The sequence below is a fragment of the Asterias amurensis genome, chromosome 1 (assembly GCF_032118995.1).
Source record: "Asterias amurensis chromosome 1, ASM3211899v1".
In the NCBI taxonomy this organism is placed as follows: domain Eukaryota; kingdom Metazoa; phylum Echinodermata; class Asteroidea; order Forcipulatida; family Asteriidae; genus Asterias; species Asterias amurensis.
This window is the reverse complement of record NC_092648.1, coordinates 12082111-12104551: the sequence shown is the minus strand read 5'-3', so window position 1 is coordinate 12104551 and position 22441 is coordinate 12082111. Positions and strand designations below refer to the sequence as shown.

The 22441-nt window shown below is 35.7% G+C and overlaps 1 protein-coding gene and 2 long non-coding RNA genes across 3 annotated transcripts in view; all 3 read right to left on the bottom strand.

Moving 5' to 3' along the window:
• Positions 1 to 3150: 3150 nt before the first annotated feature.
• On the bottom strand, positions 3151 to 11361 carry LOC139945748 (uncharacterized). The gene is made up of 5 exons (XR_011787173.1): positions 11143 to 11361; positions 10325 to 10554; positions 9513 to 9747; positions 8695 to 8924; positions 3151 to 8123 (listed from the first exon to the last, which is right to left on the bottom strand). It is a non-coding gene; the product is annotated as an uncharacterized lncRNA (long non-coding RNA).
• Positions 11362 to 12056: 695 nt separating this feature from the next.
• Positions 12057 to 16107, bottom strand: LOC139945754 (uncharacterized). The gene is made up of 4 exons (XR_011787174.1): positions 15973 to 16107; positions 15464 to 15600; positions 12775 to 13004; positions 12057 to 12191 (listed from the first exon to the last, which is right to left on the bottom strand). It is a non-coding gene; the product is annotated as an uncharacterized lncRNA (long non-coding RNA).
• A 1224-nt stretch (positions 16108 to 17331) lies between these two features.
• LOC139945735 (kinetochore-associated protein 1-like) overlaps positions 17332 to 22441 on the bottom strand; it is a 62066-nt gene continuing 56956 nt past the window's right edge. Inside the window, exons 56-60 of the mRNA XM_071943115.1 lie at positions 22100 to 22229; positions 21705 to 21794; positions 20705 to 20850; positions 19900 to 20008; positions 17332 to 19281 (exon numbers count right to left, since the gene is read on the bottom strand). Coding sequence (XP_071799216.1) covers positions 19201 to 19281; positions 19900 to 20008; positions 20705 to 20850; positions 21705 to 21794; positions 22100 to 22229 — 556 coding nt within the window. The 3' untranslated portion in view covers positions 17332 to 19200. The remainder of the gene's footprint in view (positions 19282 to 19899; positions 20009 to 20704; positions 20851 to 21704; positions 21795 to 22099; positions 22230 to 22441) is intronic.

Below are 22441 nucleotides of genomic sequence, written 5' to 3'. Positions count from 1 at the left end.
GAAGTGTACGCTGCCTCTTCCTGCATCTCAGCAGTCTTTCCAGCCACAACAGCAGTCACTGAGGTACAAGCCTCAACCGTTATGTAAGGCAACCAAAATGTATATTTCTATTACTAGCTGTAGGGCCATAATAATTTATACCAACACATTTGCCAAAAACTCTCTCATACTTTTTTTTCTCCCAAGACCCACATTATTTATGACTTCTTTTTTGTGGGGCCTCCGAAGAATCCGTTTAATTTCTATTAAACATTTGCATTTAGGTGAGCCCTTCTTTTCGATGAAATGTTCATACTTTTCCCTAAAAAGCGCAACATCATGCCCGTATATAACAGGCTAAGCATCGTCAATTCAATACTACTAAACTACCCTAATATTGTGAATGAGCAACTGATTCTAGTTCACCAAAAGGAACGATTACACTGTATTTCTGTTCTTGCAAACATGGAATTACTGTTCATAACTCTACTCCCCCCCCCCCCCCACCCTAAGATGTGAAAAAAAAATTAGCTTTATAATTTTGAATGGATTCTATTAAATAGGTGTACTTGGTAGTTACTCCAAAAATTAATTACCATGAAAACCTTAAAGCACTGGTTATGTTGATGTAAAACAATGTTGTTGGAAAAACACCCTTTAAAGTAAAGTGTAGTTTAAGGGAAGGTGGTAAATTTTTGTTCACCCCAAAAAATTGAATCTGAGAAAGGCTTCAGGCATGAAGCCTTTCTCATGCATCTGGAAGCACACAATGTTATGCATGGAATGTAGATTTCCTTTCATATTTTGTTTTCAACTTGATGACCATTTGAGCCAAAACTTTCACTGGTTTGTTATTTATGCATTTATTGAGGCACACCAAGTGAGGACACTGGTGTTTGATAATTACCAAAAGTATCCCCAATCTTTATTATTTTGCTAAAATTTACTTTTAATTAGTTCATAAACACCTAGAAGCGGAATAGGGGATTATCAAAGCCATTCATAGAACCAATAATTGTCCAAATATTATGATTCATCAGAAAACAATAAGCAAAGAAGACTAGAATGTTTATTTGAATTTTCAAGACTTTATTTGAACAAACTCATGTTTTCCAAAGAAAGAAAACAATAACATCAGTTAGTACATCCACACTGTTAGACATTAACCCCCACCCATCCCTACCTCAAGAACTTGATAATGACTAAGATGTATGTTACGTTTCCGAAACGTTTTAATTAAAACAAATTTTGTTTTTGGGGTGCTTTGGCACTCCTATTGCTTCCTTACTATTCATTTTGATAGTTGCTTAAATTGATGGTTAGAAATGTGCCAGTTGATGTAAAAATACTTAAACCTCATTGAAATTATTCCAAAATGCCTTTTTTTTATGCACTTGTCAAGTGCCACAATTCAAAAATTGTATTTGTAAAATCAAATACAGCTTTCAATTCATACTTGAATTTATTAAAAGTATTGAAATTGTGTATAGTTTCAAAATTCAACTTAAACCCCCAAAACCAGTTAAGAATTTATCCGAGAAGAAACATCAGCTGGCAAATGACGACCATAGCTAAGAAATATAAATGATCAACCAAGGAAGAAATGTAACCTGTTTTTTTCAAAAAGGAGTCCACATTGCTAACAAAAAAACTAGTCTCATGAAAACATAAATTAACTATTTGGTTTCCACAAACTTGTAAAATAATTGTTTGTGCTTTTCCACAATCTTTACAGAATCAAAGCGTTTTTGGTTTCTTTTCAAACAAATCTGACTCCTTTATGGTTTACAGGTTGCATTTCTTACTTATAAAGAAGGTACAACATTGGTATTCATATACTGCATATAGAATGCACAAATTTGGACACAAAAAACATTATCTAAAACTTGCAGCGTTTCAAAACAAATTTCTTTATTTATTGTTTATCTCAAAACAGTTTTTACATCAAGTGGACATTTAGATGAATGTTTACTTGCATGCTTACCAAAATTTAAGGTAATGCATGTTCACTAAATTGCCGAATTAAACTTATAAGTTAAATTCACAACAGCGTTACTACCAATGTTGTATCTTCTGTAAAGGCCGCATCTTATAGCTTGTTCTGTGACTTTATAATCTCAATCTTGGAAAGTTTTTTAAGTCAAAAATGGCCACAAAGGGACACACAGAATCAAAAATTGCTAAGTGTTTTTGTCAAAAAATTACTAAGTCCAAAAAAAGACTAAGTACAAACATTGACTATGAGTTTCTGCTCAAAAAAAGTACTAAGTACAAACAATGGCTAGTGTTTTTGGTCAAAAAATGACTAAGTCCACAAAAGGACACAGAAAGTCAATAATTACTAAGTGTTTTTGTCAAAAAATGACTAAGTCCAAAAAAAGACTAAGTACAAACATTGACTATGAGTTTCTGCTCAAAAAATTACTAAGTACAAACAATGGCTAGTGTTTTTGGTCAAAAAATGACTAAGTCCACAAAAGGACACAGAAAGTCAATAATTACTAAGTGTTTTTGTCAAAAAATGACTAAGTCCAAAAAAGACTAAGTACAAACATTGACTATGAGTTTCTGCTCAAAAAAAGTACTAAGTACAAACAATGACTAGTTTTTTGGTCAAAAAAATGACTAAGTCCACAATGGGACTCCATTTTATTGTTATTTAAAGTCACAACAAGCTATAAGACGATACCTTTAATAAGGGGCTGCATTCCATTTTGATGTACCTAGCAATATAATCTTATGGTGATTTGAATTTGACGCCTTGTATAAGTGTCATATGCAAATTTCTAGTTGATTACATTGTTGGTGTACATTACTATGGGATACAGTCTCTTCTGCACCCCTATAGGGGGTGCACTTGGTTGATCATGATTTTAATAATAGGGGGGGTAGGGCCAAACTTTTCACGCAGTTAATTTCGAACCGTACAACGGCACGAGAAATATTTTTGGCTGACTTAGTCTATATAAAAAAGGCAATTTTTAAGGGATTTTTTGATTTTTTTAAGCACCACTGAACTGTAGAAGCAGCAGAGTTGCGCAAACGTGTGAGCCAGTTGGTGTGGCCAACTACTATTTAGAAAGTGAAGCGACTTAATGATCTAAGTATTAATGGAAGGAAAGCATTTTATTAAGTTAAATCAAGTTAATGTTTCATTGATAGTCTGTTTTACCAATGTCCTGCCTTACATGATTGACAAACTAAAAAGATTGTTTTTTTTTTTTAAAGTCCAAAGCCAAAAACAAACCAAAGATTTTTTTTTAAGTCCAAAACATAAGTCGAAAGGATTCTGTTGCTCGTTAAAATGTTTGATGAATCTGTATCAAGTGTACCATCGGACGTCTCCCCCTGTTCGGGCAAACACGTCGCTAAGTTCTTGGAGTCAAGTTTCAAGTTTGAATTTTGGTTGAAGTGTAAAAGGACGTTTCCTCTCCGTCACTGATTGAGTCCTGTACCATCAGAATAACGAAGACTTCAACCCAGATGATGATGTGCTGATCAGAGAAACAAGATTCCAACATGGCGGCTGAACTTGAACAATTTTGTTAATTTTTGTGACAAGCACAAAAAACAGAACTAAAATACGCATGTTCTTTTCAATATTAACAGCATACTCAGGAATGTATTGGTTTCACTTGCATTAGAAGTACTACACTTCATAAATTTTGTTTCAAATCAATCATAAGTTTTGGATTTGTTAAAACATCGCAACATTTTAACAGTGTGTGTGATTAAATGTTCAAACAAAGTCAAATTTCAAAGTCAAATTTCAAAGTCAAAAGTGAGGTTGTACGAAACATCAGATTTGCATCTTCATTGCATTGAGTATCATAACAGGAGATATTGTAGATGACATTGGGTTCATGGAGGATAACTATATCGAGAAAAAAAAACTCTAAAAAAAAAACCTAACCTATCTCTAAAAAAATTCTAAACTCCTATGGAACTACAAACTGCTGATGAAGTCCCAATTAAGTATTGAAAATCTAGGATCAACAACTACTCCTACTGATTAACTTCATGTAAATCTGCAAACTAACCACTGCATGCTAATGATTTTGTTCCAATTATAAATTGCAATTTGGCATAAAAATTAGTCTGACGTCGATGTGGGAAAACTAAGGTTTTATCAGTGACGATAAAATCACTTGGTGTATTTTCAATCTAGAAAGACACCTGTGATTCTGCAAACAGTGCATCACTAAAGTAACAAAGCGACGTCTTATTTAGAATACCTATTCCTGCTGTTTCTTTTTGGCATAATATTCATAACAAAATCCATTGAACAAGCAAATTGAGTAATAACTAAGTTTTTAACTAGTTTTGAAGTTATTTATTTAATAATTCTACACTAATAATGGACTAGTGTGTATGCACCCTTTTCCTCAAACTACCTAGCCATTTGACAAATTACTATGTTTGTTCTGAGGTTATTTAACTGAATAAGTCTACACTAATACTGTTAATACACTAATAAACACCTAGTTTGATCCATTGTACACTTTGCTGTTGTACATGTTGAGACATTCTCATGTTTGCCGAAGAAGAATTAAAATAATTGATGGATATCGCACAAAATTTGTTTTGTTTCAAAGAGATCTTAAACAAAATACAATTGTTACACTGACAAAAACTAGTAGCTTGCATTTGTTCCCAACAATTCTACAGGTTTAATATCATAAACTTGCCTACTTTTTTTTAGAACCTATCAAAATAATTAACGACCAAGTGTCTTTGTCACTTTAACAGCCTGAATAACTAAGACCTCAACCCGGATGATGATGTGCTGATCAGAGAAACGAGATTACAACATTGCGGCTGAACTTTACAAATTTTGTGAGTTTTTGTAAAAAACAAAACGCCCGAGTGTCGTCACCATGTTCAGCTGGAAAAGGGTTAACTAGTTGTAAAAATTGTTCACAACTATCAATAATTAATACCCTAAAAAGCACCTACTGCCGCTAAATTACGTTTAGGAAAAATGTATTAAAAAAGCAATGTCTATTGGTCAACATCATTTGTAAATCATTTCCTAAACTGATTGTCGTTAACATACCTACTGTAAAATCTGTCATAGAGCTGACCACTCAAAACCTACAATGAACAACCTAGTTAATTGGTCACTGAAATAGACCAACAGTTAACGTCATAGACTGAATAACTAACGTCAACCAGTTCAACAGGGCTTTTAACTAACTCGGAAATCTTAACACTAATCTAACTTACGAAGGAGTGTAAGTAAAACCTACTGTGGCTGAGAACTAAACCGGTCACAATCAAATAATGCACAACAGCATCTTTCTAAGCGACAATGTTTCTTCTACAATAAAGCACCATGTTTACTTCCTACACAATCCCAATGTCATCTTTGATATCTCCTTTTGATACAGTCAAAACTTCTTAACACAAGTGAAACCAATGTAAAAGCCCGAGTACCTGATTGAAATGTGAATAGCCATGTTCAGATTCTCGTTTCTCCGACCCTCGCACCAACATCTGGGTAGAAGTCTCCGTCATCCGTCAGGTCCAGAGTCTCCCTCAGATCAGAAGAGGATGTCCGGTTGTAGAAAAGGTTGATCAAAAAGTAGACCCGTTTACACAGGAACAGTATAGAGAGACGGGTACCAACTTAGGATAACAAAATGATCAGGTAAAAAATGTGAAAAAAAGTGCTATGGTCCTCAGTCCTTGACACTTTTGATACAGGCCCCCAAAGACTTCAACGGGCAACCAAATCCTTTCTTAGGTTTCAATTTTTTTGTCGGAGATCGAAAAAGTTGAAATAGTTTGTCAATCATGTAAGGTAGGACACCGGTAAGACAGACTACCAGCGCCACATTAACAAGATTTCACTTAATAAAATGCTTACCCAACCATTAACTCTTGGATCATTAGGTCGCCACACGTTCCAGATAGTAGTTAGCCACACCAACCGGCACACACGTTTGCACAACTCTGCTGCTTCTACAGTTCAGTGGTGCTTTCTACAGCATTTAATGAATGGTAACCAATTAATTTAAGATAACATTTTTCAAATTATAAAAACAGCCAAGTACAACATTTACCACCCTTGAGTTGAAATAAAAGTTATATCTGAAATTAGGTTTTTTTTTCATCAGCTGATGCCAAAAAAACCTCAATGAAATTTAGAACTGTTAATTATTACTGTCACAGCAATGCAAAGAAGAAAAAATAACATTTTCAAATGAAGTTTGTGACTGTTTCGTAAAAGATATTGTACTTTTAATCAATTTTATTTTGATTTTGGACAGGTGTGCATCACACTTGTCCTAACATGTCGTGCCTAAAATGAATAAATTTGGTTAAATTGATGACGTACTTATATGTCATGAAGATTGGTCCCAAGAAGAATACAACTTTAGGATGTGTTTTGGTTGCATTAATTGTATTGAGTGCGTGCAAGTTGTAATTGGCTTCACAATCATCACAGTATCAATATATAGAACCAGAAGCACTCCCACAATTTGAGTCACAAGCAAGTTTTACAGAATTTTTTGTTTTCCTAAACCGATTTAAGATATTCCAACTCTGGGAAAATCTAGAAAAGAAGAGTTTTTAAAGCAAGCAAAGTTTTAAAAGTATGAGGGGGAAAAAAAATTGCCAAGTGAGTTTAAAAAAAAAAGAAAAAAAGCAAAGTCAAACATTCTATATAAAAAATGTAAGCATTTTGTATGAAGTATTGTGAACTCATTTTGTGGGAATGTCTCGATAAAATGTATCAAAGACACTGGACACTACTGGTACCTGTCAAAGACTAGTCTTCACAATTGATGTATCTCAACATATGCCTAAAATAACAAACCTGTGAAAATTTGAGCTCAATCGATTGTCGAAATTGTGAGATATTAATAACAGAAAAAAACACCCTTGTCGCACCATGGTCACACGAAGTTGTGTGCTTTAGATGCTTGATTTCGAGACCTCAAATTCTAAATCTGAGGTCTCGAAATCAAATACGTGAAAAATTACTTCTTTCTCAAAAACTACGTCACTTCAGAGAGAGCTGTTTCTTAAAATGTTTTATACTATCAACCTCTCCCCATAACTTGTTATTACCAAGAAAGGTTTTATGATAATAATTAATTTGAGTAAGTACCAAAAGTGTCCACTGCATTTAAGATAATTTATGTAAAATACCCCAAAAAATGCCTCGTTCGTTTTTTCAATCAATCAACCCACCCCAGGGGTAAGGGGAGGATCGATCAATAGCAACAATTCTTGAAGGTAAACAACTAAATTTTAGACACTCATTTTTTGAAACTAGCTACACAGCACAAGTTATTGTACAAATAATGAATGTTTATGAGTGCAATGATGCGAATATGTTTTATATGCGAATATGTTTTATATATTATCCAAGTAGATCTTTGTCATTTTGATTGAAAGATACAACTTTCATAAATAAAGCGTAGCTCTACAATTTCTTATTGTGAAACTACACCCGTTTCTTTTGGGTCGGCCTGTTTGACAATATGCGTTCTGTACAGCTGTTTTGGGACACGCAGAAGGTGAATGCTAGTAATGTGCCTTGCAGTAACACTGCTGCGTTACCAAAGACACGCGCACGCAGTGATGTTATTTGCTCCTCAGCACGCAATAGTACTTTTCAGATGGAAAGAAAAATGCATGCTAAGTGTTGTAAAGGTTGCAATAGTACTTTTATTTGCCAACACATGACGGACACTCCTCCAATCAAATGGCAAGGATCTGCTTGGGTGTTATAAAACACAAACTAATGTAAGCAAACACTGACAGTTTAAAAACACCTTTACCACAGTTTGGCCATTTTTGTCTGGTTCCCGTGTACTGGTCAAAACTCGCTCGAAACTCTCAAAGTTTTAAAAAAGGAACCAGACTAAATCTGGATGTCAAGCCTCATTTTGTTTCTTGAGACAATCCTGATGGCACTGTCATTGATAAAGGATCCTTATCTTATTTCAGTACCCATACTGGGATGGATGCTCGGCCTCCTCATCAGTAAGATACCTCTCTGGCATCAGGTGGTTGTCGTCGTCGTTGGTGATTTCATCTCCTAGTTCCAGTGAGCTCTTGCCTTGAGTTCCTCTCAGTGAAGACCGATCCAAAGATGTTGATTCTCTTCAGAAGTACTCAATCTCTTGATCCTGTTAATCAAAAAATTTAATAAAAACTTTATACATTAAAAATGAACCTTTGACCCTAACCATTCTGGGGTCGATTTCACAGAGTTAGAAAGATGAAACAAAACAGTGAAAGTTTCAGCAAAGGTCTACTGGTTCTACTTGCTGTTAAAACAGAAAGAAGCAAACCCTGTCACAATAGCAATAAAATCCATTCGAGGTAAAGATTTGATGTCAACAAATTGTTTGGATTTTCCAAACATAAAAAAAAAATTGGCCAGGGGTTTCCTTACGGGTGGCGAACCCTTTGTCACTGATTTTTGCTCCTCTGTTTTTACAGGTAAAATATAAAACCTCTGAAATAAAAAGAACCTATTCGTATGTAAAAATATTTGGGGGCCGTACACTAATTTTCAAAATTTACCAAATGTCAACTTTTAATTTGAAGTGGTGTATTTTCAATCAAACACAATTAAAAATTGGCTTGGGGTTTCCTTCCGGGTGGCGAACTCTTTGTCACTGGATTTTTCCTCTTCTGTTTTCAGAGTTAAAAACATAAAACCAAATACTTGGGGGTGTGTTGTTCAAAACTTACCAAGTGATAAATCTCCCAATATGAAGTGGCGCGTTTTTCAATTGATAAACAAAGTTGAAAAATCAGCCTCCTCATCAGTAAGACATCTCTCTGGCATCAGGTGGTCCTCGGTGTCGTAGTCGGTGGTGATTTCATCTCCTTGTTCCAGTGAGCTCTTGCCTTGAGTTCCTCTCAGTGTAGACCGATCCGAAGATGTTGATTCTCTTCAGGAGTACTCAATCTCTTGATTCCTGTCAATCAAAAAAAAAAAAAAAAAATTTACTTTTACATTAAAAATGAACCTTTGACCCTAACCATTCTGGGGTTGATTTCACAAAGAGTTAGAAAGATGAAATAAAACAGTGACAGTTTCAGCAAAATAGGTCTACTGGTTCTACTTGCTGATAAAACAGAAAGAAGCAAACCCTGTCACAGTAGCAATAAAATCCATTAGAGGTAAGAATTTGATACATCAACAAATTATGTCTTCTTTTTTCAAAACATTTTTTTAAAAATTGGCCAGGGGTTTCCTTACGGGTAGCGAACCCTTTGTCACTGATTTTTGCTCCTCTGTTCTCACAGGTAAAATATAAAACCTCTGAAATAAAAAGAACCTATTTGTATATCAAAATATTTGGGGGGCGTACGTTAATTTTCAAAATTTACCAAATGTCAATTTTTAATTTGAAGTGGCGCAATTTTCAATCAAACACAGTTAAAAAATTGGCCAGGGGTTTCCTTCCGGGTAGCGAACTCTTTGTCACTGAATTTTTGCTCTTCTGTTTTCAGACTTAAAAATATAAAACCAAATATTTGGGGGCTTGTTGTTCAAAACTTACCAAGTGATAAATCACCCAATATGAAGTGGCGCATTTTTCAGTTAATAAACAAAGTTGAAAAATCAGCCTCCTCATCAGTAAGGCATCAGGTGGTCCTCGCATCAGGTGGTCCTCGGTGTCATAGTCGGTGGTGATTTCATCTCCTTGTTCCAGTGAGCTCTTGCCTTGAGTTCCTCTCAGTGTAGACCGATCCGAAGATGTTGATTCTCTTCAGGAGTACTCAATCTCTTCATTCCTGTCAATCAAAAAAAATAAATAAAAATTTACTTTTACATTAAAAATGAACCATCCTGGGGTCGATTTCACAGAGTTAGAAAGATGAAATAAAACAGTGAAAGTTTCAGCAAAATAGGTCTACTGGTTCTACTTGCTGATAAAACAGAAAGAAGCAAACCCTGTCACAGTAGCAATAAAATCCATTCGAGGTAAAGATTTGATACATCAACAAATTATGTCGGTTTTTTTTTTCAAAACATTTTTTTAAAAATTGGCCAGGGGTTTCCTTACGGGTGGCGAACCCTTTGTCACTGATTTTTGCTCCTCTGTTCTCACAGGTAAAATATAAAACCTCTGAAATAAAAAGAACCTGTTTGTATATCAAAATATTTGGGGGGCGTATGTTAATTTTCAAAATTTACCAAATGTCAATTTTTAATTTGAAGTGGCGCAATTTTCAATCAAACACAGTTAAAAAATTGGCTAGGGGTTTCCTTCCGGGTAGCGAACTCTTTGTCACTGAATTTTTGTTCTTCTGTTTTCAGACTTAAAAATATAAAACCAAATATTTGGGGGGCTTGTTGTTCAAAACTTACCAAGTGATAAATCACCCAATATGAAGTGGCGCATTTTTCAATTAATAAACAAAGTTGAAAAATCAGCCTCCTCAACAGTAAGACATCTCTCTGGCATCAGGTGGTCCTCGGTGTCGTAGTCGGTGGTGATTTCATCTCCTTGTTCCAGTGAGCTCTTGCCTTGAGTTCCTCTCAGTGTAGACCGATCCGAAGATGTTGATTCTCTTCAGGAGTACTCAATCTCTTGATTCCTGTCAATCAAAAAAAAAAAAAACAAATTTACTTTTACATTAAAAATGAACCTTTGACCCTAACCATTCTGGGGTTGATTTCACAAAGAGTTAGAAAGATGAAATAAAACAGTGACAGTTTCAGCAAAATAGGTCTACTGGTTCTACTTGCTGATAAAACAGAAAGAAGCAAACCCTGTCACAGTAGCAATAAAATCCATTAGAGGTAAGAATTTGATACATCAACAAATTATGTCCATTCTTTTTTCAAAACATTTTTTAAAAAATTGGCCAGGGGTTTCCTTACGGGTGGCGAACCCTTTGTCACTGATTTTTGCTCCTCTGTTTTTACAGGTAAAATATAAAACCTCTGAAATAAAAAGAACCTATTTGTATATCAAAATATTTGGGGGGCGTACGTTAATTTTCAAAATTTACCAAATGTCAACTTTTAATTTGAAGTGGTGTATTTTCAATCAAACACAATTAAAAATTGGCTTGGGGTTTCCTTCCGGGTGGCGAACTCTTTGTCACTGGATTTTTCCTCTTCTGTTTTCAGAGTTAAAAATATAAAACCAAATACTTGGGGGTGTGTTGTTCAAAACTTACCAAGTGATAAATCTCCCAATATGAAGTTGCGCGTTTTTCAATTGACAAACAAAGTTGAAAAATCAGCCTCCTCATCAGTAAGACATCTCTCTGGCATCAGTTGGTCGTCGTTGTCGTTGTCAGTGGTGATTTCATCTCCTTGTTCCAGTGAGCTCTTGCCTTCAGTTCCTCTCAGTGAAGACCAACCCGAAGATGTTGATTCTCTTCAGGAGTACTCAATCTCTTGATTCCTGTCAATCAAAAAAAATAAATAAAAATTTACTTTTACATTAAAAATGAACCTTTGACCCTAACCATTCTGGGGTTGATTTCACAAAGAGTTAGAAAGATGAAATAAAACAGTGAAAGTTTCAGCAAAATAGGTCTACTGGTTCTACTTGCTGATAAAACAGAAAGAAGCAAACCCTGTCACAGTAGCAATAAAATCCATTAGAGGTAAGAATTTGATACAACAAATTATGTCTTCTTTTTTCAAAACATTTTTTAAAAAATTGGCCAGGGGTTTCCTTACGGGTGGCGAACCCTTTGTCACTGATTTTTGCTCCTCTGTTCTCACAGGTAAAATATAAAACCTCTGAAATAAAAAGAACCTATTTGTATATCAAAATATTTGGGGGGCGTACGTTAATTTTCAAAATTTACCAAATGTCAATTTTTAATTTGAAGTGGCGCAATTTTCAATCAAACACAGTTAAAAAATTGGCCAGGGGTTTCCTTCCGGGTAGCGAACTCTTTGTCACTGAATTTTTGCTCTTCTGTTTTCAGAGTTAAAAATATAAAACCAAATATTTGGGGGCTTGTTGTTCAAAACTTACCAAGTGATAAATCACCCAATATGAAGTGGCGCATTTTTCAGTTAATAAACAAAGTTGAAAATCAGCCTCCTCATCAGTAAGGCATCAGGTGGTCCTCGCATCAGGTGGTCCTCGGTGTCGTAGTCGGTGGTGATTTCATCTCCTTGTTCCAGTGAGCTCTTGCCTTCAGTTCCTCTCAGTGTAGACCGATCCGAAGATGTTGATTCTCTTCAGGAGTACTCAATCTCTTCATTCCTGTCAATCAAAAAAAATAAATAAAAATTTACTTTTACATTAAAAATGAACCATCCTGGGGTCGATTTCACAGAGTTAGAAAGATGAAATAAAACTGAGAAAGTTTCAGCAAAATAGGTCTACTGGTTCTACTTGCTGATAAAACAGAAAGAAGCAAACCCTGTCACAGTAGCAATAAAATCCATCCGAGGTAAAGATTTTGATACATCAACAAATTATGTCCAGTTTTTTTCCTTACATTAAAAAAAAAAAAAAAAAAATGGCCAGGGGTTTCCTTGCAGGTGGCGAATCCTTTGTCACTGATTTTTGCTCCTCTGATGTCACAGGTAAAATATAAAACCTCTGAAATAAAACGAACCTATTTGTATATCAAAATATTTGAGGGGCGTTCGTTATTTTTCAAAATTTACCCAATGTCTGCTTTTTAATTTGAAGTAGCGCAATTTTCAATCAAACACAGTTAAAAAATTGGCCAGGGGTTTCCTTACGGGTGGCGAACTCTTTGTCACTGAATTTTTGCTCTTCTGTTTTCAGAGCTAAAATTATAAACCAAATATTTTGGGGCTTGTTTTTCAAAACTTACCAAATGATTAATCACCTAATATGAAGTGGCGCATTTTTCAATTAATAAACACAGTTGAAAAATCAGCCTCCTCATCAGTAAGACATCTCTCTGGCATCAGGTGGTCCTCGTTGTCGTTGTCGGTGGTGATTTCATCTCCTTGTTCCAGTGAGCTCTTGCCTTGAGTTCCTCTCAGTGTAGTCCGATCCAAAGATGTTGATTCTCTTCAGGAGTACTCAATCTCTTGATGCCTGTTAATAAAAAATATAAAAAATTACTTTTACATAAAAAAAGAACCTTTGACCCTAACCATCCTGGTGTTGATTTCACAAAGAGTTAGGACTGGTCCTAACTTAGGACTAGTCCCAGGAGATATTCAAAACTTAAGGCTAGTCCTAAGTTAGACGAGTAACTCGTCCTAACTCGAGACAAGACTAGTGTTAACTCTTTGTGAAGTCCACCGCAGATCCTTCAAGATCCAATTGCATGTTTTGTTTGTTTCTGTTTTGCTGAACGCTACACTTGTAACCATATTGTGCTTTACACACATGTCATGTAAACAGTGAATTTCTGCTTGTACTAATCCTCATGTAGCACTGAAATCCGTAATTCAAACCAACTCAGCTCCCTTTGGAATAAACTGCCTGTGCAGCCAAATGTGTAGTGACCAAGCTAAATAAATAACAAGAACCATTTCTGCCCTCACAGGTACCTACTAACCCCTGTGCAATCTATGGAAATTGTATGATAACCTACCCAAAAAGAAATTGGCCAGGGGTTTCCTTACGGGTGGCGAACCCTTTGTCACTGATTTTTGCTCCTCTGTTCTCACAGGTAAAATATAAAACCTCTGAAATAAAAACCTATTTGTATATCAAAATATTTGGGGGGCGTGCGTTAATTTTCAAAATTTACCAAATGTCAACTTTCAATTTGAAGTGGCGCAATTTTCAATTAAACACAGTTAAAAAAATTGGTCAGGGGTTTCCTCATGGGTGGCGAATCCTTTGTCATGTTTGTCACTGAATTTTTGCTCTTCTGTTTTCAGAGTTAAAAATAGAAAACAAAATATTTGGGGGCTTGTTTTTCAAAACTTACCAAATAATAAATCACCTAATACATATGAAGTGGCAAATTTTTAAATTAAGACAGTTAAAAAATTGGCCAGAGGTTTCCCTACGAGTGGCGAACCCATATCACTAAAGTTTGCTCTTCTTAAGAGTTAAATATAAAATCTCTGACATGAAACTATTTCTAACCAAACATTTTTTTCTTTTTTGGGGGGGAGGGTAATTTTCAAACTTTACCAAATTATAAAAAAATGCCTTTTAAAATGAAGTGGTACATTTCTCATATAAACACAGTTAAAAATTGGCCAGAGGTTTCCCTAGGGGTGGTGAACCCATATCACTGAATTTTGCTCAAAACCTCTGAAATAAAACAAAACTATTTCTAGCCAAATATTTGGGAAGGGAGAAGGGTTTTCAAAAATTACCAAATTAAAAGAAAATCGCCTTTTAAAATGGAAGTGGTACAGTTTTCAATTAAACACAGTTAAAAAATTGGCCAGAGGTTTCCCTACGGGTGGCGAACCCATATCACTGAATTTTGCTCAAAAGTTAAACATAAAACCTCTGAAATAAAATGAAAATATTTCTAACCAAATATTTGGGGAGGAGGAGGGCAATTTTCAAAAATTACCAAATTATAAAAAAAAATCGCCTTTTAAAATAAAGTGCTGGTACATTTTTTTAATTAAACACAGTTAAAACATTTCCCAGAGGTTTCCCTAAGGTTGGCGAAACTTTATCACTGATTTTTGCTGTTTTCAGAGGGATAAAACAAACAAATAATTTTTTTTCTCTTTTTTTTTCCTTCAAAATTTACCAAATGATAAACCACCTTTTATTCAAACCAAAATTGTGCATTTATCTTTCAAACAATTTCATGATTGACCAGAGGTTCCCCTACAGGTGGCAAACCCTCTACACTGATTTGTTTTTGTTTCTTTCCTGAAATAAAATAAAATGGTGAACTTAAATACCTTGGGGGTTATATTCTTCAAAATAAACCATATGAAATAAATCACCTAATAAATTTCATCTATTGTGCATCTTTTTCATAAACCAATTTTAAAAATTGCCAGGTTTCCCTGTGGGTGGTGAACCCTTTTCACAGATTTTAATTGCACATCTTTTTTTATTAATTCACAATATGTTTTGGTGGTTATAGTATAGACAAATAAACAACATAAAGTACGGACATTTCTGTATGTAAACATCAAGATATAAACCTAACCAATTTTGACGTTTCCTAAGATACGGCCGCGTAAAAAAAGAAACATGTTTTGCGTCCGGGTTTCTCAAAAAAAGGAAGGAGGAGGGGCTTTTTATTTTTTTAAATTTTTAATTTCAAGATGGCTACCATTCTTTTTAAAATGCCAAATATCATGTTTTTTCTACTGCTCAAACACACAATACATAAATAAAACGTTTTGGTCAAGACATTCAGATTGTTTTAGGTGAGACCATTTATAAATAGGCCTACCCTTTAAAAAAACTGTGCGTAATTTTTTTTTTAAATGTGCATAATGAAAAAAATAATAATAAAAATAAAAAAGGAGGCGGCCTGTAAATAAAAAGGAAGCGGGCGGGGACGCTAAAAACATGTTTCTATTTTACTTGGCCTAAAACTCCAGTGTTTCACTCACCAGTGGTCCTAGGTCTTTCTTGCTGACGACCTCGTGACGACCTTCAACATTCTTGCGAGAGTTGAGACCCAGGTATGAATGATAGACCACACCATGGAGGTAGAATTAGACCTCCATGACCACACCATGTAATGCAGCTGTATTGAGAAGACAGAAAAAAAGTTACTTTTCATTCATTCAAAAATATGCTGTCTCACTCTGTGCAAATGATAGCGATATATGCGGTCACCGCTGAGTGATACAAAGAACAAAAACTTCACTGATAATTATTATTATCAGTCACATTTCATTTACATCATCAGAGTCAAAGTCATTGAGCTGAACTTGCATTAATTAATATAATATAGTATGTTGCGATCATGCATCATCAGCCTCCTCCCCCACCGCCTCCTTTGGTCACGTCCCGGCCCGCCTACCCATTTTATAAATCACGCACAAGTCCAGGGGGCCATCACACACAACTTTACAAGCTCCGGTTTCCACAAGAAATACATATATTCCAAACTTACTTTTTGCATTTACTTTGTAAGGACATGTCTTGCATTTCATAACTGCCATTCCTTTTTCAGGAAACGGTAAAATGGAGCCAAATCGCGAGCAAAATTCTCTCGAAGAAGCAACAAACTCCTCTCCTTCCATGTTCTTGAGAAATTCTGATCCCGCATGCGTTTCTGAATGGGACGCACGTGATGTATCAAGCTGGACTTCATCCGTACATTCAGCGTTGAATTTGGTTCAGGGTATCTGACTAGGTATCAAAATAGGAATCGCGCCCCTGTTGGCGGATTGTAGAGTCTCCCGCGCAAAGTTAATGAGTTGTACTAATTGATGTACCTGCTGTATGATTTTGATTAATTCTGGTTAAAAATACCAAGCGCAACAGGATAAACAATGAAAAAAACAAAAACATTATCTCCAATATGAATCACACCACATCACTATCTAAGAGAGAAATCCCTTCCCACTACTAAATAAAAATCGCTTTAAATTTGTTTTAAATAATCCCTAGAACATTACAAAAGTTGTCACTCACAATGATGCAAAACAACAAAGACATAATATTACTATCTGATTTTGTTTAATCATGATAATGCTGGAAAATAGTTTTTGCCCCCAGCTATTTTATGTTTAAATTGTCTTTTCATGTGTGTCCTCAAATGCATTTTGATAATTTTAACCACAGGGGTAAGTTTACATAATAATAAAAAAAAACAAGAGGGGAGTAAAAAGTTATGTTTTAGTTGCTGCTGGGCATAAGCGAATTGTTTTTGGTTAGAAGTTTCTAATTCTAGTTTCGCTTGCAATTCTTGGATATTTTAACTGGCATTTGGCCGGAGTAGACAAGTGAAGGAGACCGTTGCAAATACGCCTGAATCAAACAATAACGTTTTGTCACAAACTTCCATCCTGCGCCTCTTGAATTTCACCGACTGTATGTAGCAAATTTTCTTCAACTTTTAAAGTTCGATATGAAATATCTAGTTTAACTTAATGAGAGTATCCTTTTGTGTGAAAATGTGTGTGAAAAGGGTTTTTTTAGGGGTTGGGGGTTGGGTGGGGGTGAGCCTTCCTAATTCATCAACACTATTATAAACGCCAGATAACCTACAAAATGTTCCAAACTAAGATGTTGTCCAACAAGCGCCCCAGATATCCACAATGCAATCGGCAATTTGCTATGAAAATCATCAATTTGAAGCATTATAACAAATTATCGTGAGTACAATGAAACTGCCTGATGTTACATTGAGAAGCAAGACAGAGGCAATTTTCGAGCTATTTTGTTGTGTTTAGTACAAGAGACGGCTCACTTATGAGACAGATTCCAGAGTCTAGATTTTGATTCAGTGTCATTATTTTTTATTAATGAGGACAAACAAATACAACAGACATTCTTTTTACTTGCTTCGCTACGTACCAAGGTTTCCATTGGCAAATCTCAATTAAAGAGGCCTCAAATCTGGTTAAATATTCATTTCATTATCAACAGTTATAATATCAAAATATTAATTCAATTGCAAAAAAAAAAATAAGGCTAGTACTTACAAAAACTCACTGACTAACAAAACTTTTTAGGAAAAGTTTGTGTCAAAATTAAAGGTTATTACTTTTAATTAAATAAAATCTACACCTCTTAATTCTTTGCTGTAAAGAAAAAAGAAACAGACCAAGGCTGGATTTATGGCATAAATTAATATCAGTAAATTTCATTAAAAACCTTAACCAAAAAAGAAAGTGAAATTCAGTTGTAAAAACATGAGTTATGCTTTGTTCTTGATAATTTGGTCTGGAAGTTCAACAAATTTGAATGTTACATGTCAGTATTTGTACCTTGTCCATGTACACATAATAATAATAGTCTTTTACATTCTTTTAATAAAAGTCTTTTATAGTGCATGTATCTACCAAAAAGGTACCCACAACGCTGAGTATACATTTTATACAGAAAGATAGGTTATTGAAGTTATGAATTCTGAGACCCAATTATCAGCAGCTACAGTCAGGAACACCGGGGCGAACCCCTTCTCTTTTCAATAAGTGCACTTGGTTCTTTTACATGCATTACACAACACATGGGACCAACGGCTATACGTCCCATCCAAAGGACGAAGCAATGGTTAAGTGTCTGGCTTAACGACACAAGTGTCACATAATGTCATAACAGTGTAACTGGTTGTGTTTATTATTAAAACTATACATATGTCTACTTGGGCACCCCCGAACAAAGATATTGACAAAATAGGGACACCGCCAATATAGGGCTAGATAGCTCAGTTGGTTCGTTGGTTCGAATCCCATTCTAGTCAATTCTTTGTTCAACCCCAAAAATCATTGATAAATATGATAATAGATTTATATCATTAAATATCTACATGTACAAAAGTGTTTTTCCAATTGTCCAAACCACTGAAATTTCTTCACTTTGTTATCGAACATAAGATATAATATCTTGACTTGTCTACACAATTTGATGGTTATTTACAAATTCTTTGTGAGAAGTTGAGTTAAATCCTGTGTGCTGTCCAAAAAAATCCATCCAATAATAAACCCTTGAAAAATCTTCCAACCCCTCCAACACAAACAAAAATAAAGTAAAACCAATTAACTTTTTCATTTTGTGTATTGTAACTCTGCTCTAAAATAGTTGGAAGTTATTAATTGTTTGGCTGATATGACCATACAGTCAATGAAAACTACATTATTTCAGAGGGAGCCGTTTCTCACAATGTTTTGTACCATCAACCTCTATCCCCATTACTCATTACCAAGTAAGATTTTTTGCAAATAACTTTTTTGAGTAATTACCATTAGTGTCCTGTGCCTTTAAAGCTATTGGACACTTTCGGTAAAAAGTATTGTCCAAGGTCCACCCTTCGTGTATCACAACTTCTATATAAAATAACAAACCTGTGAAAATTTAGGCTCAATCGGTCATCCGAGTCGGGTGAAAATAACAGGAAAACCCACCCTTGTTTCCCCACGTTTCGCCGTGTCATGACATGTGTTTAGAAAAAATCCGTAATTCTCAATATCGAGAATAGCTATGGTTTTAATGTTTTCTCAAAAAGTAAAGCATTTCATGGAATAATATTTCAAGAGAAGTCTTTCACCATTATCTTCTGTAAACCCTGCAAGTTATTTAGTAAATCTGTGATTTTTTTTTCTGTAGCGAAAGTGTCCAATGGCTTTAAGAGGTTTTAGAGAAAGTCCAGAGAGTGCCTGCTTGGATGTCATCTTCACATCATCGCATCCCCATTGCAGTGTGATTGGGGTAAGGCTGGGATCAAATCACTCATATCATGGTGCTCCATGTATGCCTGATGGTAGAAATAGAAAGAAAATTTGAGATAAAATTACAGCAACCGGTTAGTTTGTTGAACACTAGAGGAAGGGAACAAATTCATCTTCCAAAAACCAATAGTATCCCTTCAAGTCTAAAGGCAGTGGACACTATTGGTAATTACTCAAAGTAATTATTAGCATACTTGTTAACGAGTATTTGGGAGAGGTTGATAGAAATAAAACATCTGAAAGTACACAACTTTGTGTGACAAGGATGTTTTTCTTTTTTAGTTATCTCGGCGACCAACTGAGGTCAATTTTTCATAGGTATTGTTGTTTTATGCATATGTTGAGATATACCAAGTCTGAAGACTGGGCTTTGACAATTACCAATAGTGTCCAGTGTCTTTAAAATAAGGTGTTCTCAACATCAAAGTGTCATCCAGGTCATGACACCTGTGCGCTTGAGCAAGGCACTTAACCACAATTGCTTTGTACAAAAAGTTGAGAAGGTATTGCATTCTGCTCTACCAGCTAGGCTCCTTGTGGAGTTCTGCGAGTTACACCAAGTAAGTGAGAAGACTGGTCTTTGACAATTACCAATAAAGATTGTCCAGAGTCTTTAAGTACTAATTTGACTGCACATTACATACCCTGAGCTGCAGCATGTCAGATGTAGGAGCAGAGCCAGTAGCCAGAGCACTTGGGGAGCCAGGATTGTGACTGTAGTATACCATCACCAGACGAGCTGCATCACTGAATCTTAAGGGTAAATGACAAACGCATAAAAGTGACAAAGATTTACCAGAGCAGAGTGGAAGAACTTAAAAGACCTTTTGCATTAACGCCATCGGTCATTAACTACCAACTTCGAAGGTAAACCAGTATGAAACAATGGATACACACAGATTTGTGCACAGAGTTGTCAAATGAACAGCCTCTTTATTGACCTCTAGGCCAGGGCGCCCTACTCAACGACATTATATGCATAAGGTCTATACCTAAATGAAGGGACAAACTTGTAAACCCAACAACATGATTGTCTGAGAATGTAATGTAGAAAAACAACACAATAAATAACACAAATAGGAAACCACAAGAAAAAAAGAAAGACACAAAAAAGGACAAAGTTGTAACAAATAAAGAATTGGGTGAGGAGTCTATAGTGCACCAGACTCAAATTATTGGTCTGGCTAAGTGATTAGGGCCAATTTCGTAGAGCTGCTTAAGCAGAAAATATTCCTTAACAACGCAGAAATGAGCAGACTACCAGCCACAAATTGTATATGTGACATATTATTTTGGTTGGTAACCCTATTCTGTCAATCATTATTTTGTGTGCTTAGCTACCTTAGTGTGCTTAAGCAGCACTATGAAGTTGGGTCCAGGTTGTGCATACTCAATGCTTACCAATTCGGGGAGAAGAAAAAACAATTTACTAAAACAGTAGTTTCTTACCTCTTTGCGATGAGCGTTTTCCTAAGCAGGTCCTCTATGCTGTCTTCAGTCACTAGGTAGTTGATTAGTTCAGGAAAGTGTGGGGTGGCTAACACAGTGTCATAGCTACCCTTCTGCTTTATATAATGGAATACAGTTGCCTTAATCTATAAAAGAGAGGAGAAAACAACAGCTATGTTATCAAGTAGGCTGGGGTGTCGTGGCCGGGCGGATAAGAGAACCGAATTCAAGCTCTGGTGATTCTGTTCAGCAGAGTGTGGGTTCGAATCCCGGACGTGACACTTGTGTCCCTAAGCAAGACACTTAACTATAATTGCTTCTCTCCACCCAGGGGTAGTTGGGTACCTGTGAGGGCAGAGATGGTTCTTGTGATAGATTTAGCCGAGTAGCGCACATTTGTTGCACACGGCTGTGTACTCCCCAGGGATCTGAGATGGTTTAAGGAATGATTGAAGGCCCAGTGACCAGGGGTCATAATGTCGGAGCGCCATGAGCGTTACTGCGTGACGGACCTGAGCGCTATATATAAGAAGCCATTATTATTATTAAAATAAGAAGCCATTATTATGAGGCAGTGTTGTCATTAGTCACTTGGTTGTTTTAACTCAGGAAAATGAGCAAATATCTTGATCAAAAGCCCCCTTCCCTAGCACTTACACAGTAATCATAGTAATGACTAATGAATAAAGTCTGCTGTGAGGAGAAGCTTAATGAATGTACCATAGTTTTTGCTGTGTTTTTGGCATATCTGAACAGATTTTACATGTAGCAAAACAAAAGAAGAAAACAACATACAGCCATCTAAAATAAGACAAAAATGTAATTGTGATAAAAAAGTTTCCTGTTGAAACCAAACTCTTGAGCTCAAAAGTATGGCCAATTGGTCTTGTGATACATACAGAGGCAAAAGGAAATGTTTCTTCATAAGGAACAAACTTGATTGGCTAATGGGGTTAAATCCAATTTCAAAAGAAGAGAAAACTGGTTTGAGAGAACTTACCCTCTCTGCAGCTGTGAGTAGTTTCTTCTGTTTTTGGATGCTTGCTATTTCATCTAGTATTGCAAGGTGGCGATTGCCACTTAACAGCGTCTACAAATAACAAAAATACAAAACATTAACTGGAATATTTCTGCGAGGCTTTCCTCACAAAAATAAAACTGAAACTGCCTTCCTTGTCTTCCTCCATTGGGTTATTGGCTAGCATAGTGATTAAGTATGCTTCTCTAATGGTCCTTGGTTTCACAACCACAATTAATTAAGTGAAATGGAATGAAAGACAGTTCTCTAATAATCCTAGAAATTCTATGACTTTCCATAATAAGATTTTCCCTGGAGTGAAGAAAGAGACCCTCTGAAGATAAAACCCTGATATGAGAGCAGGAGAAAACACTCACCTCGATCTGTTTGTCTCTGTGCTGTGTGTCAGTTATATACATGAGACATCCTACAGCAAAGGCATACATCTCTACCTTCATAAACTGCCTGCATGGTTCCATCATATCTAGATCATGTATTATGGGACACCTGATGAGGAAGAACAACACACACAATGGCTTTAGTCTCTAGCACCTCTTACAGATGTTTGATATACTAAACGATATCCGAATCCTGCAATACAAAGCCTTTTTTGTACAAAAACTCTAAGATTCCACCAAGTTCTGGTTTAATGAGATGCCGCCTCACATTACAAGGCTGGATGGCCAATGCAGGGTGAGGGTTATACTGATTTGGGCTGG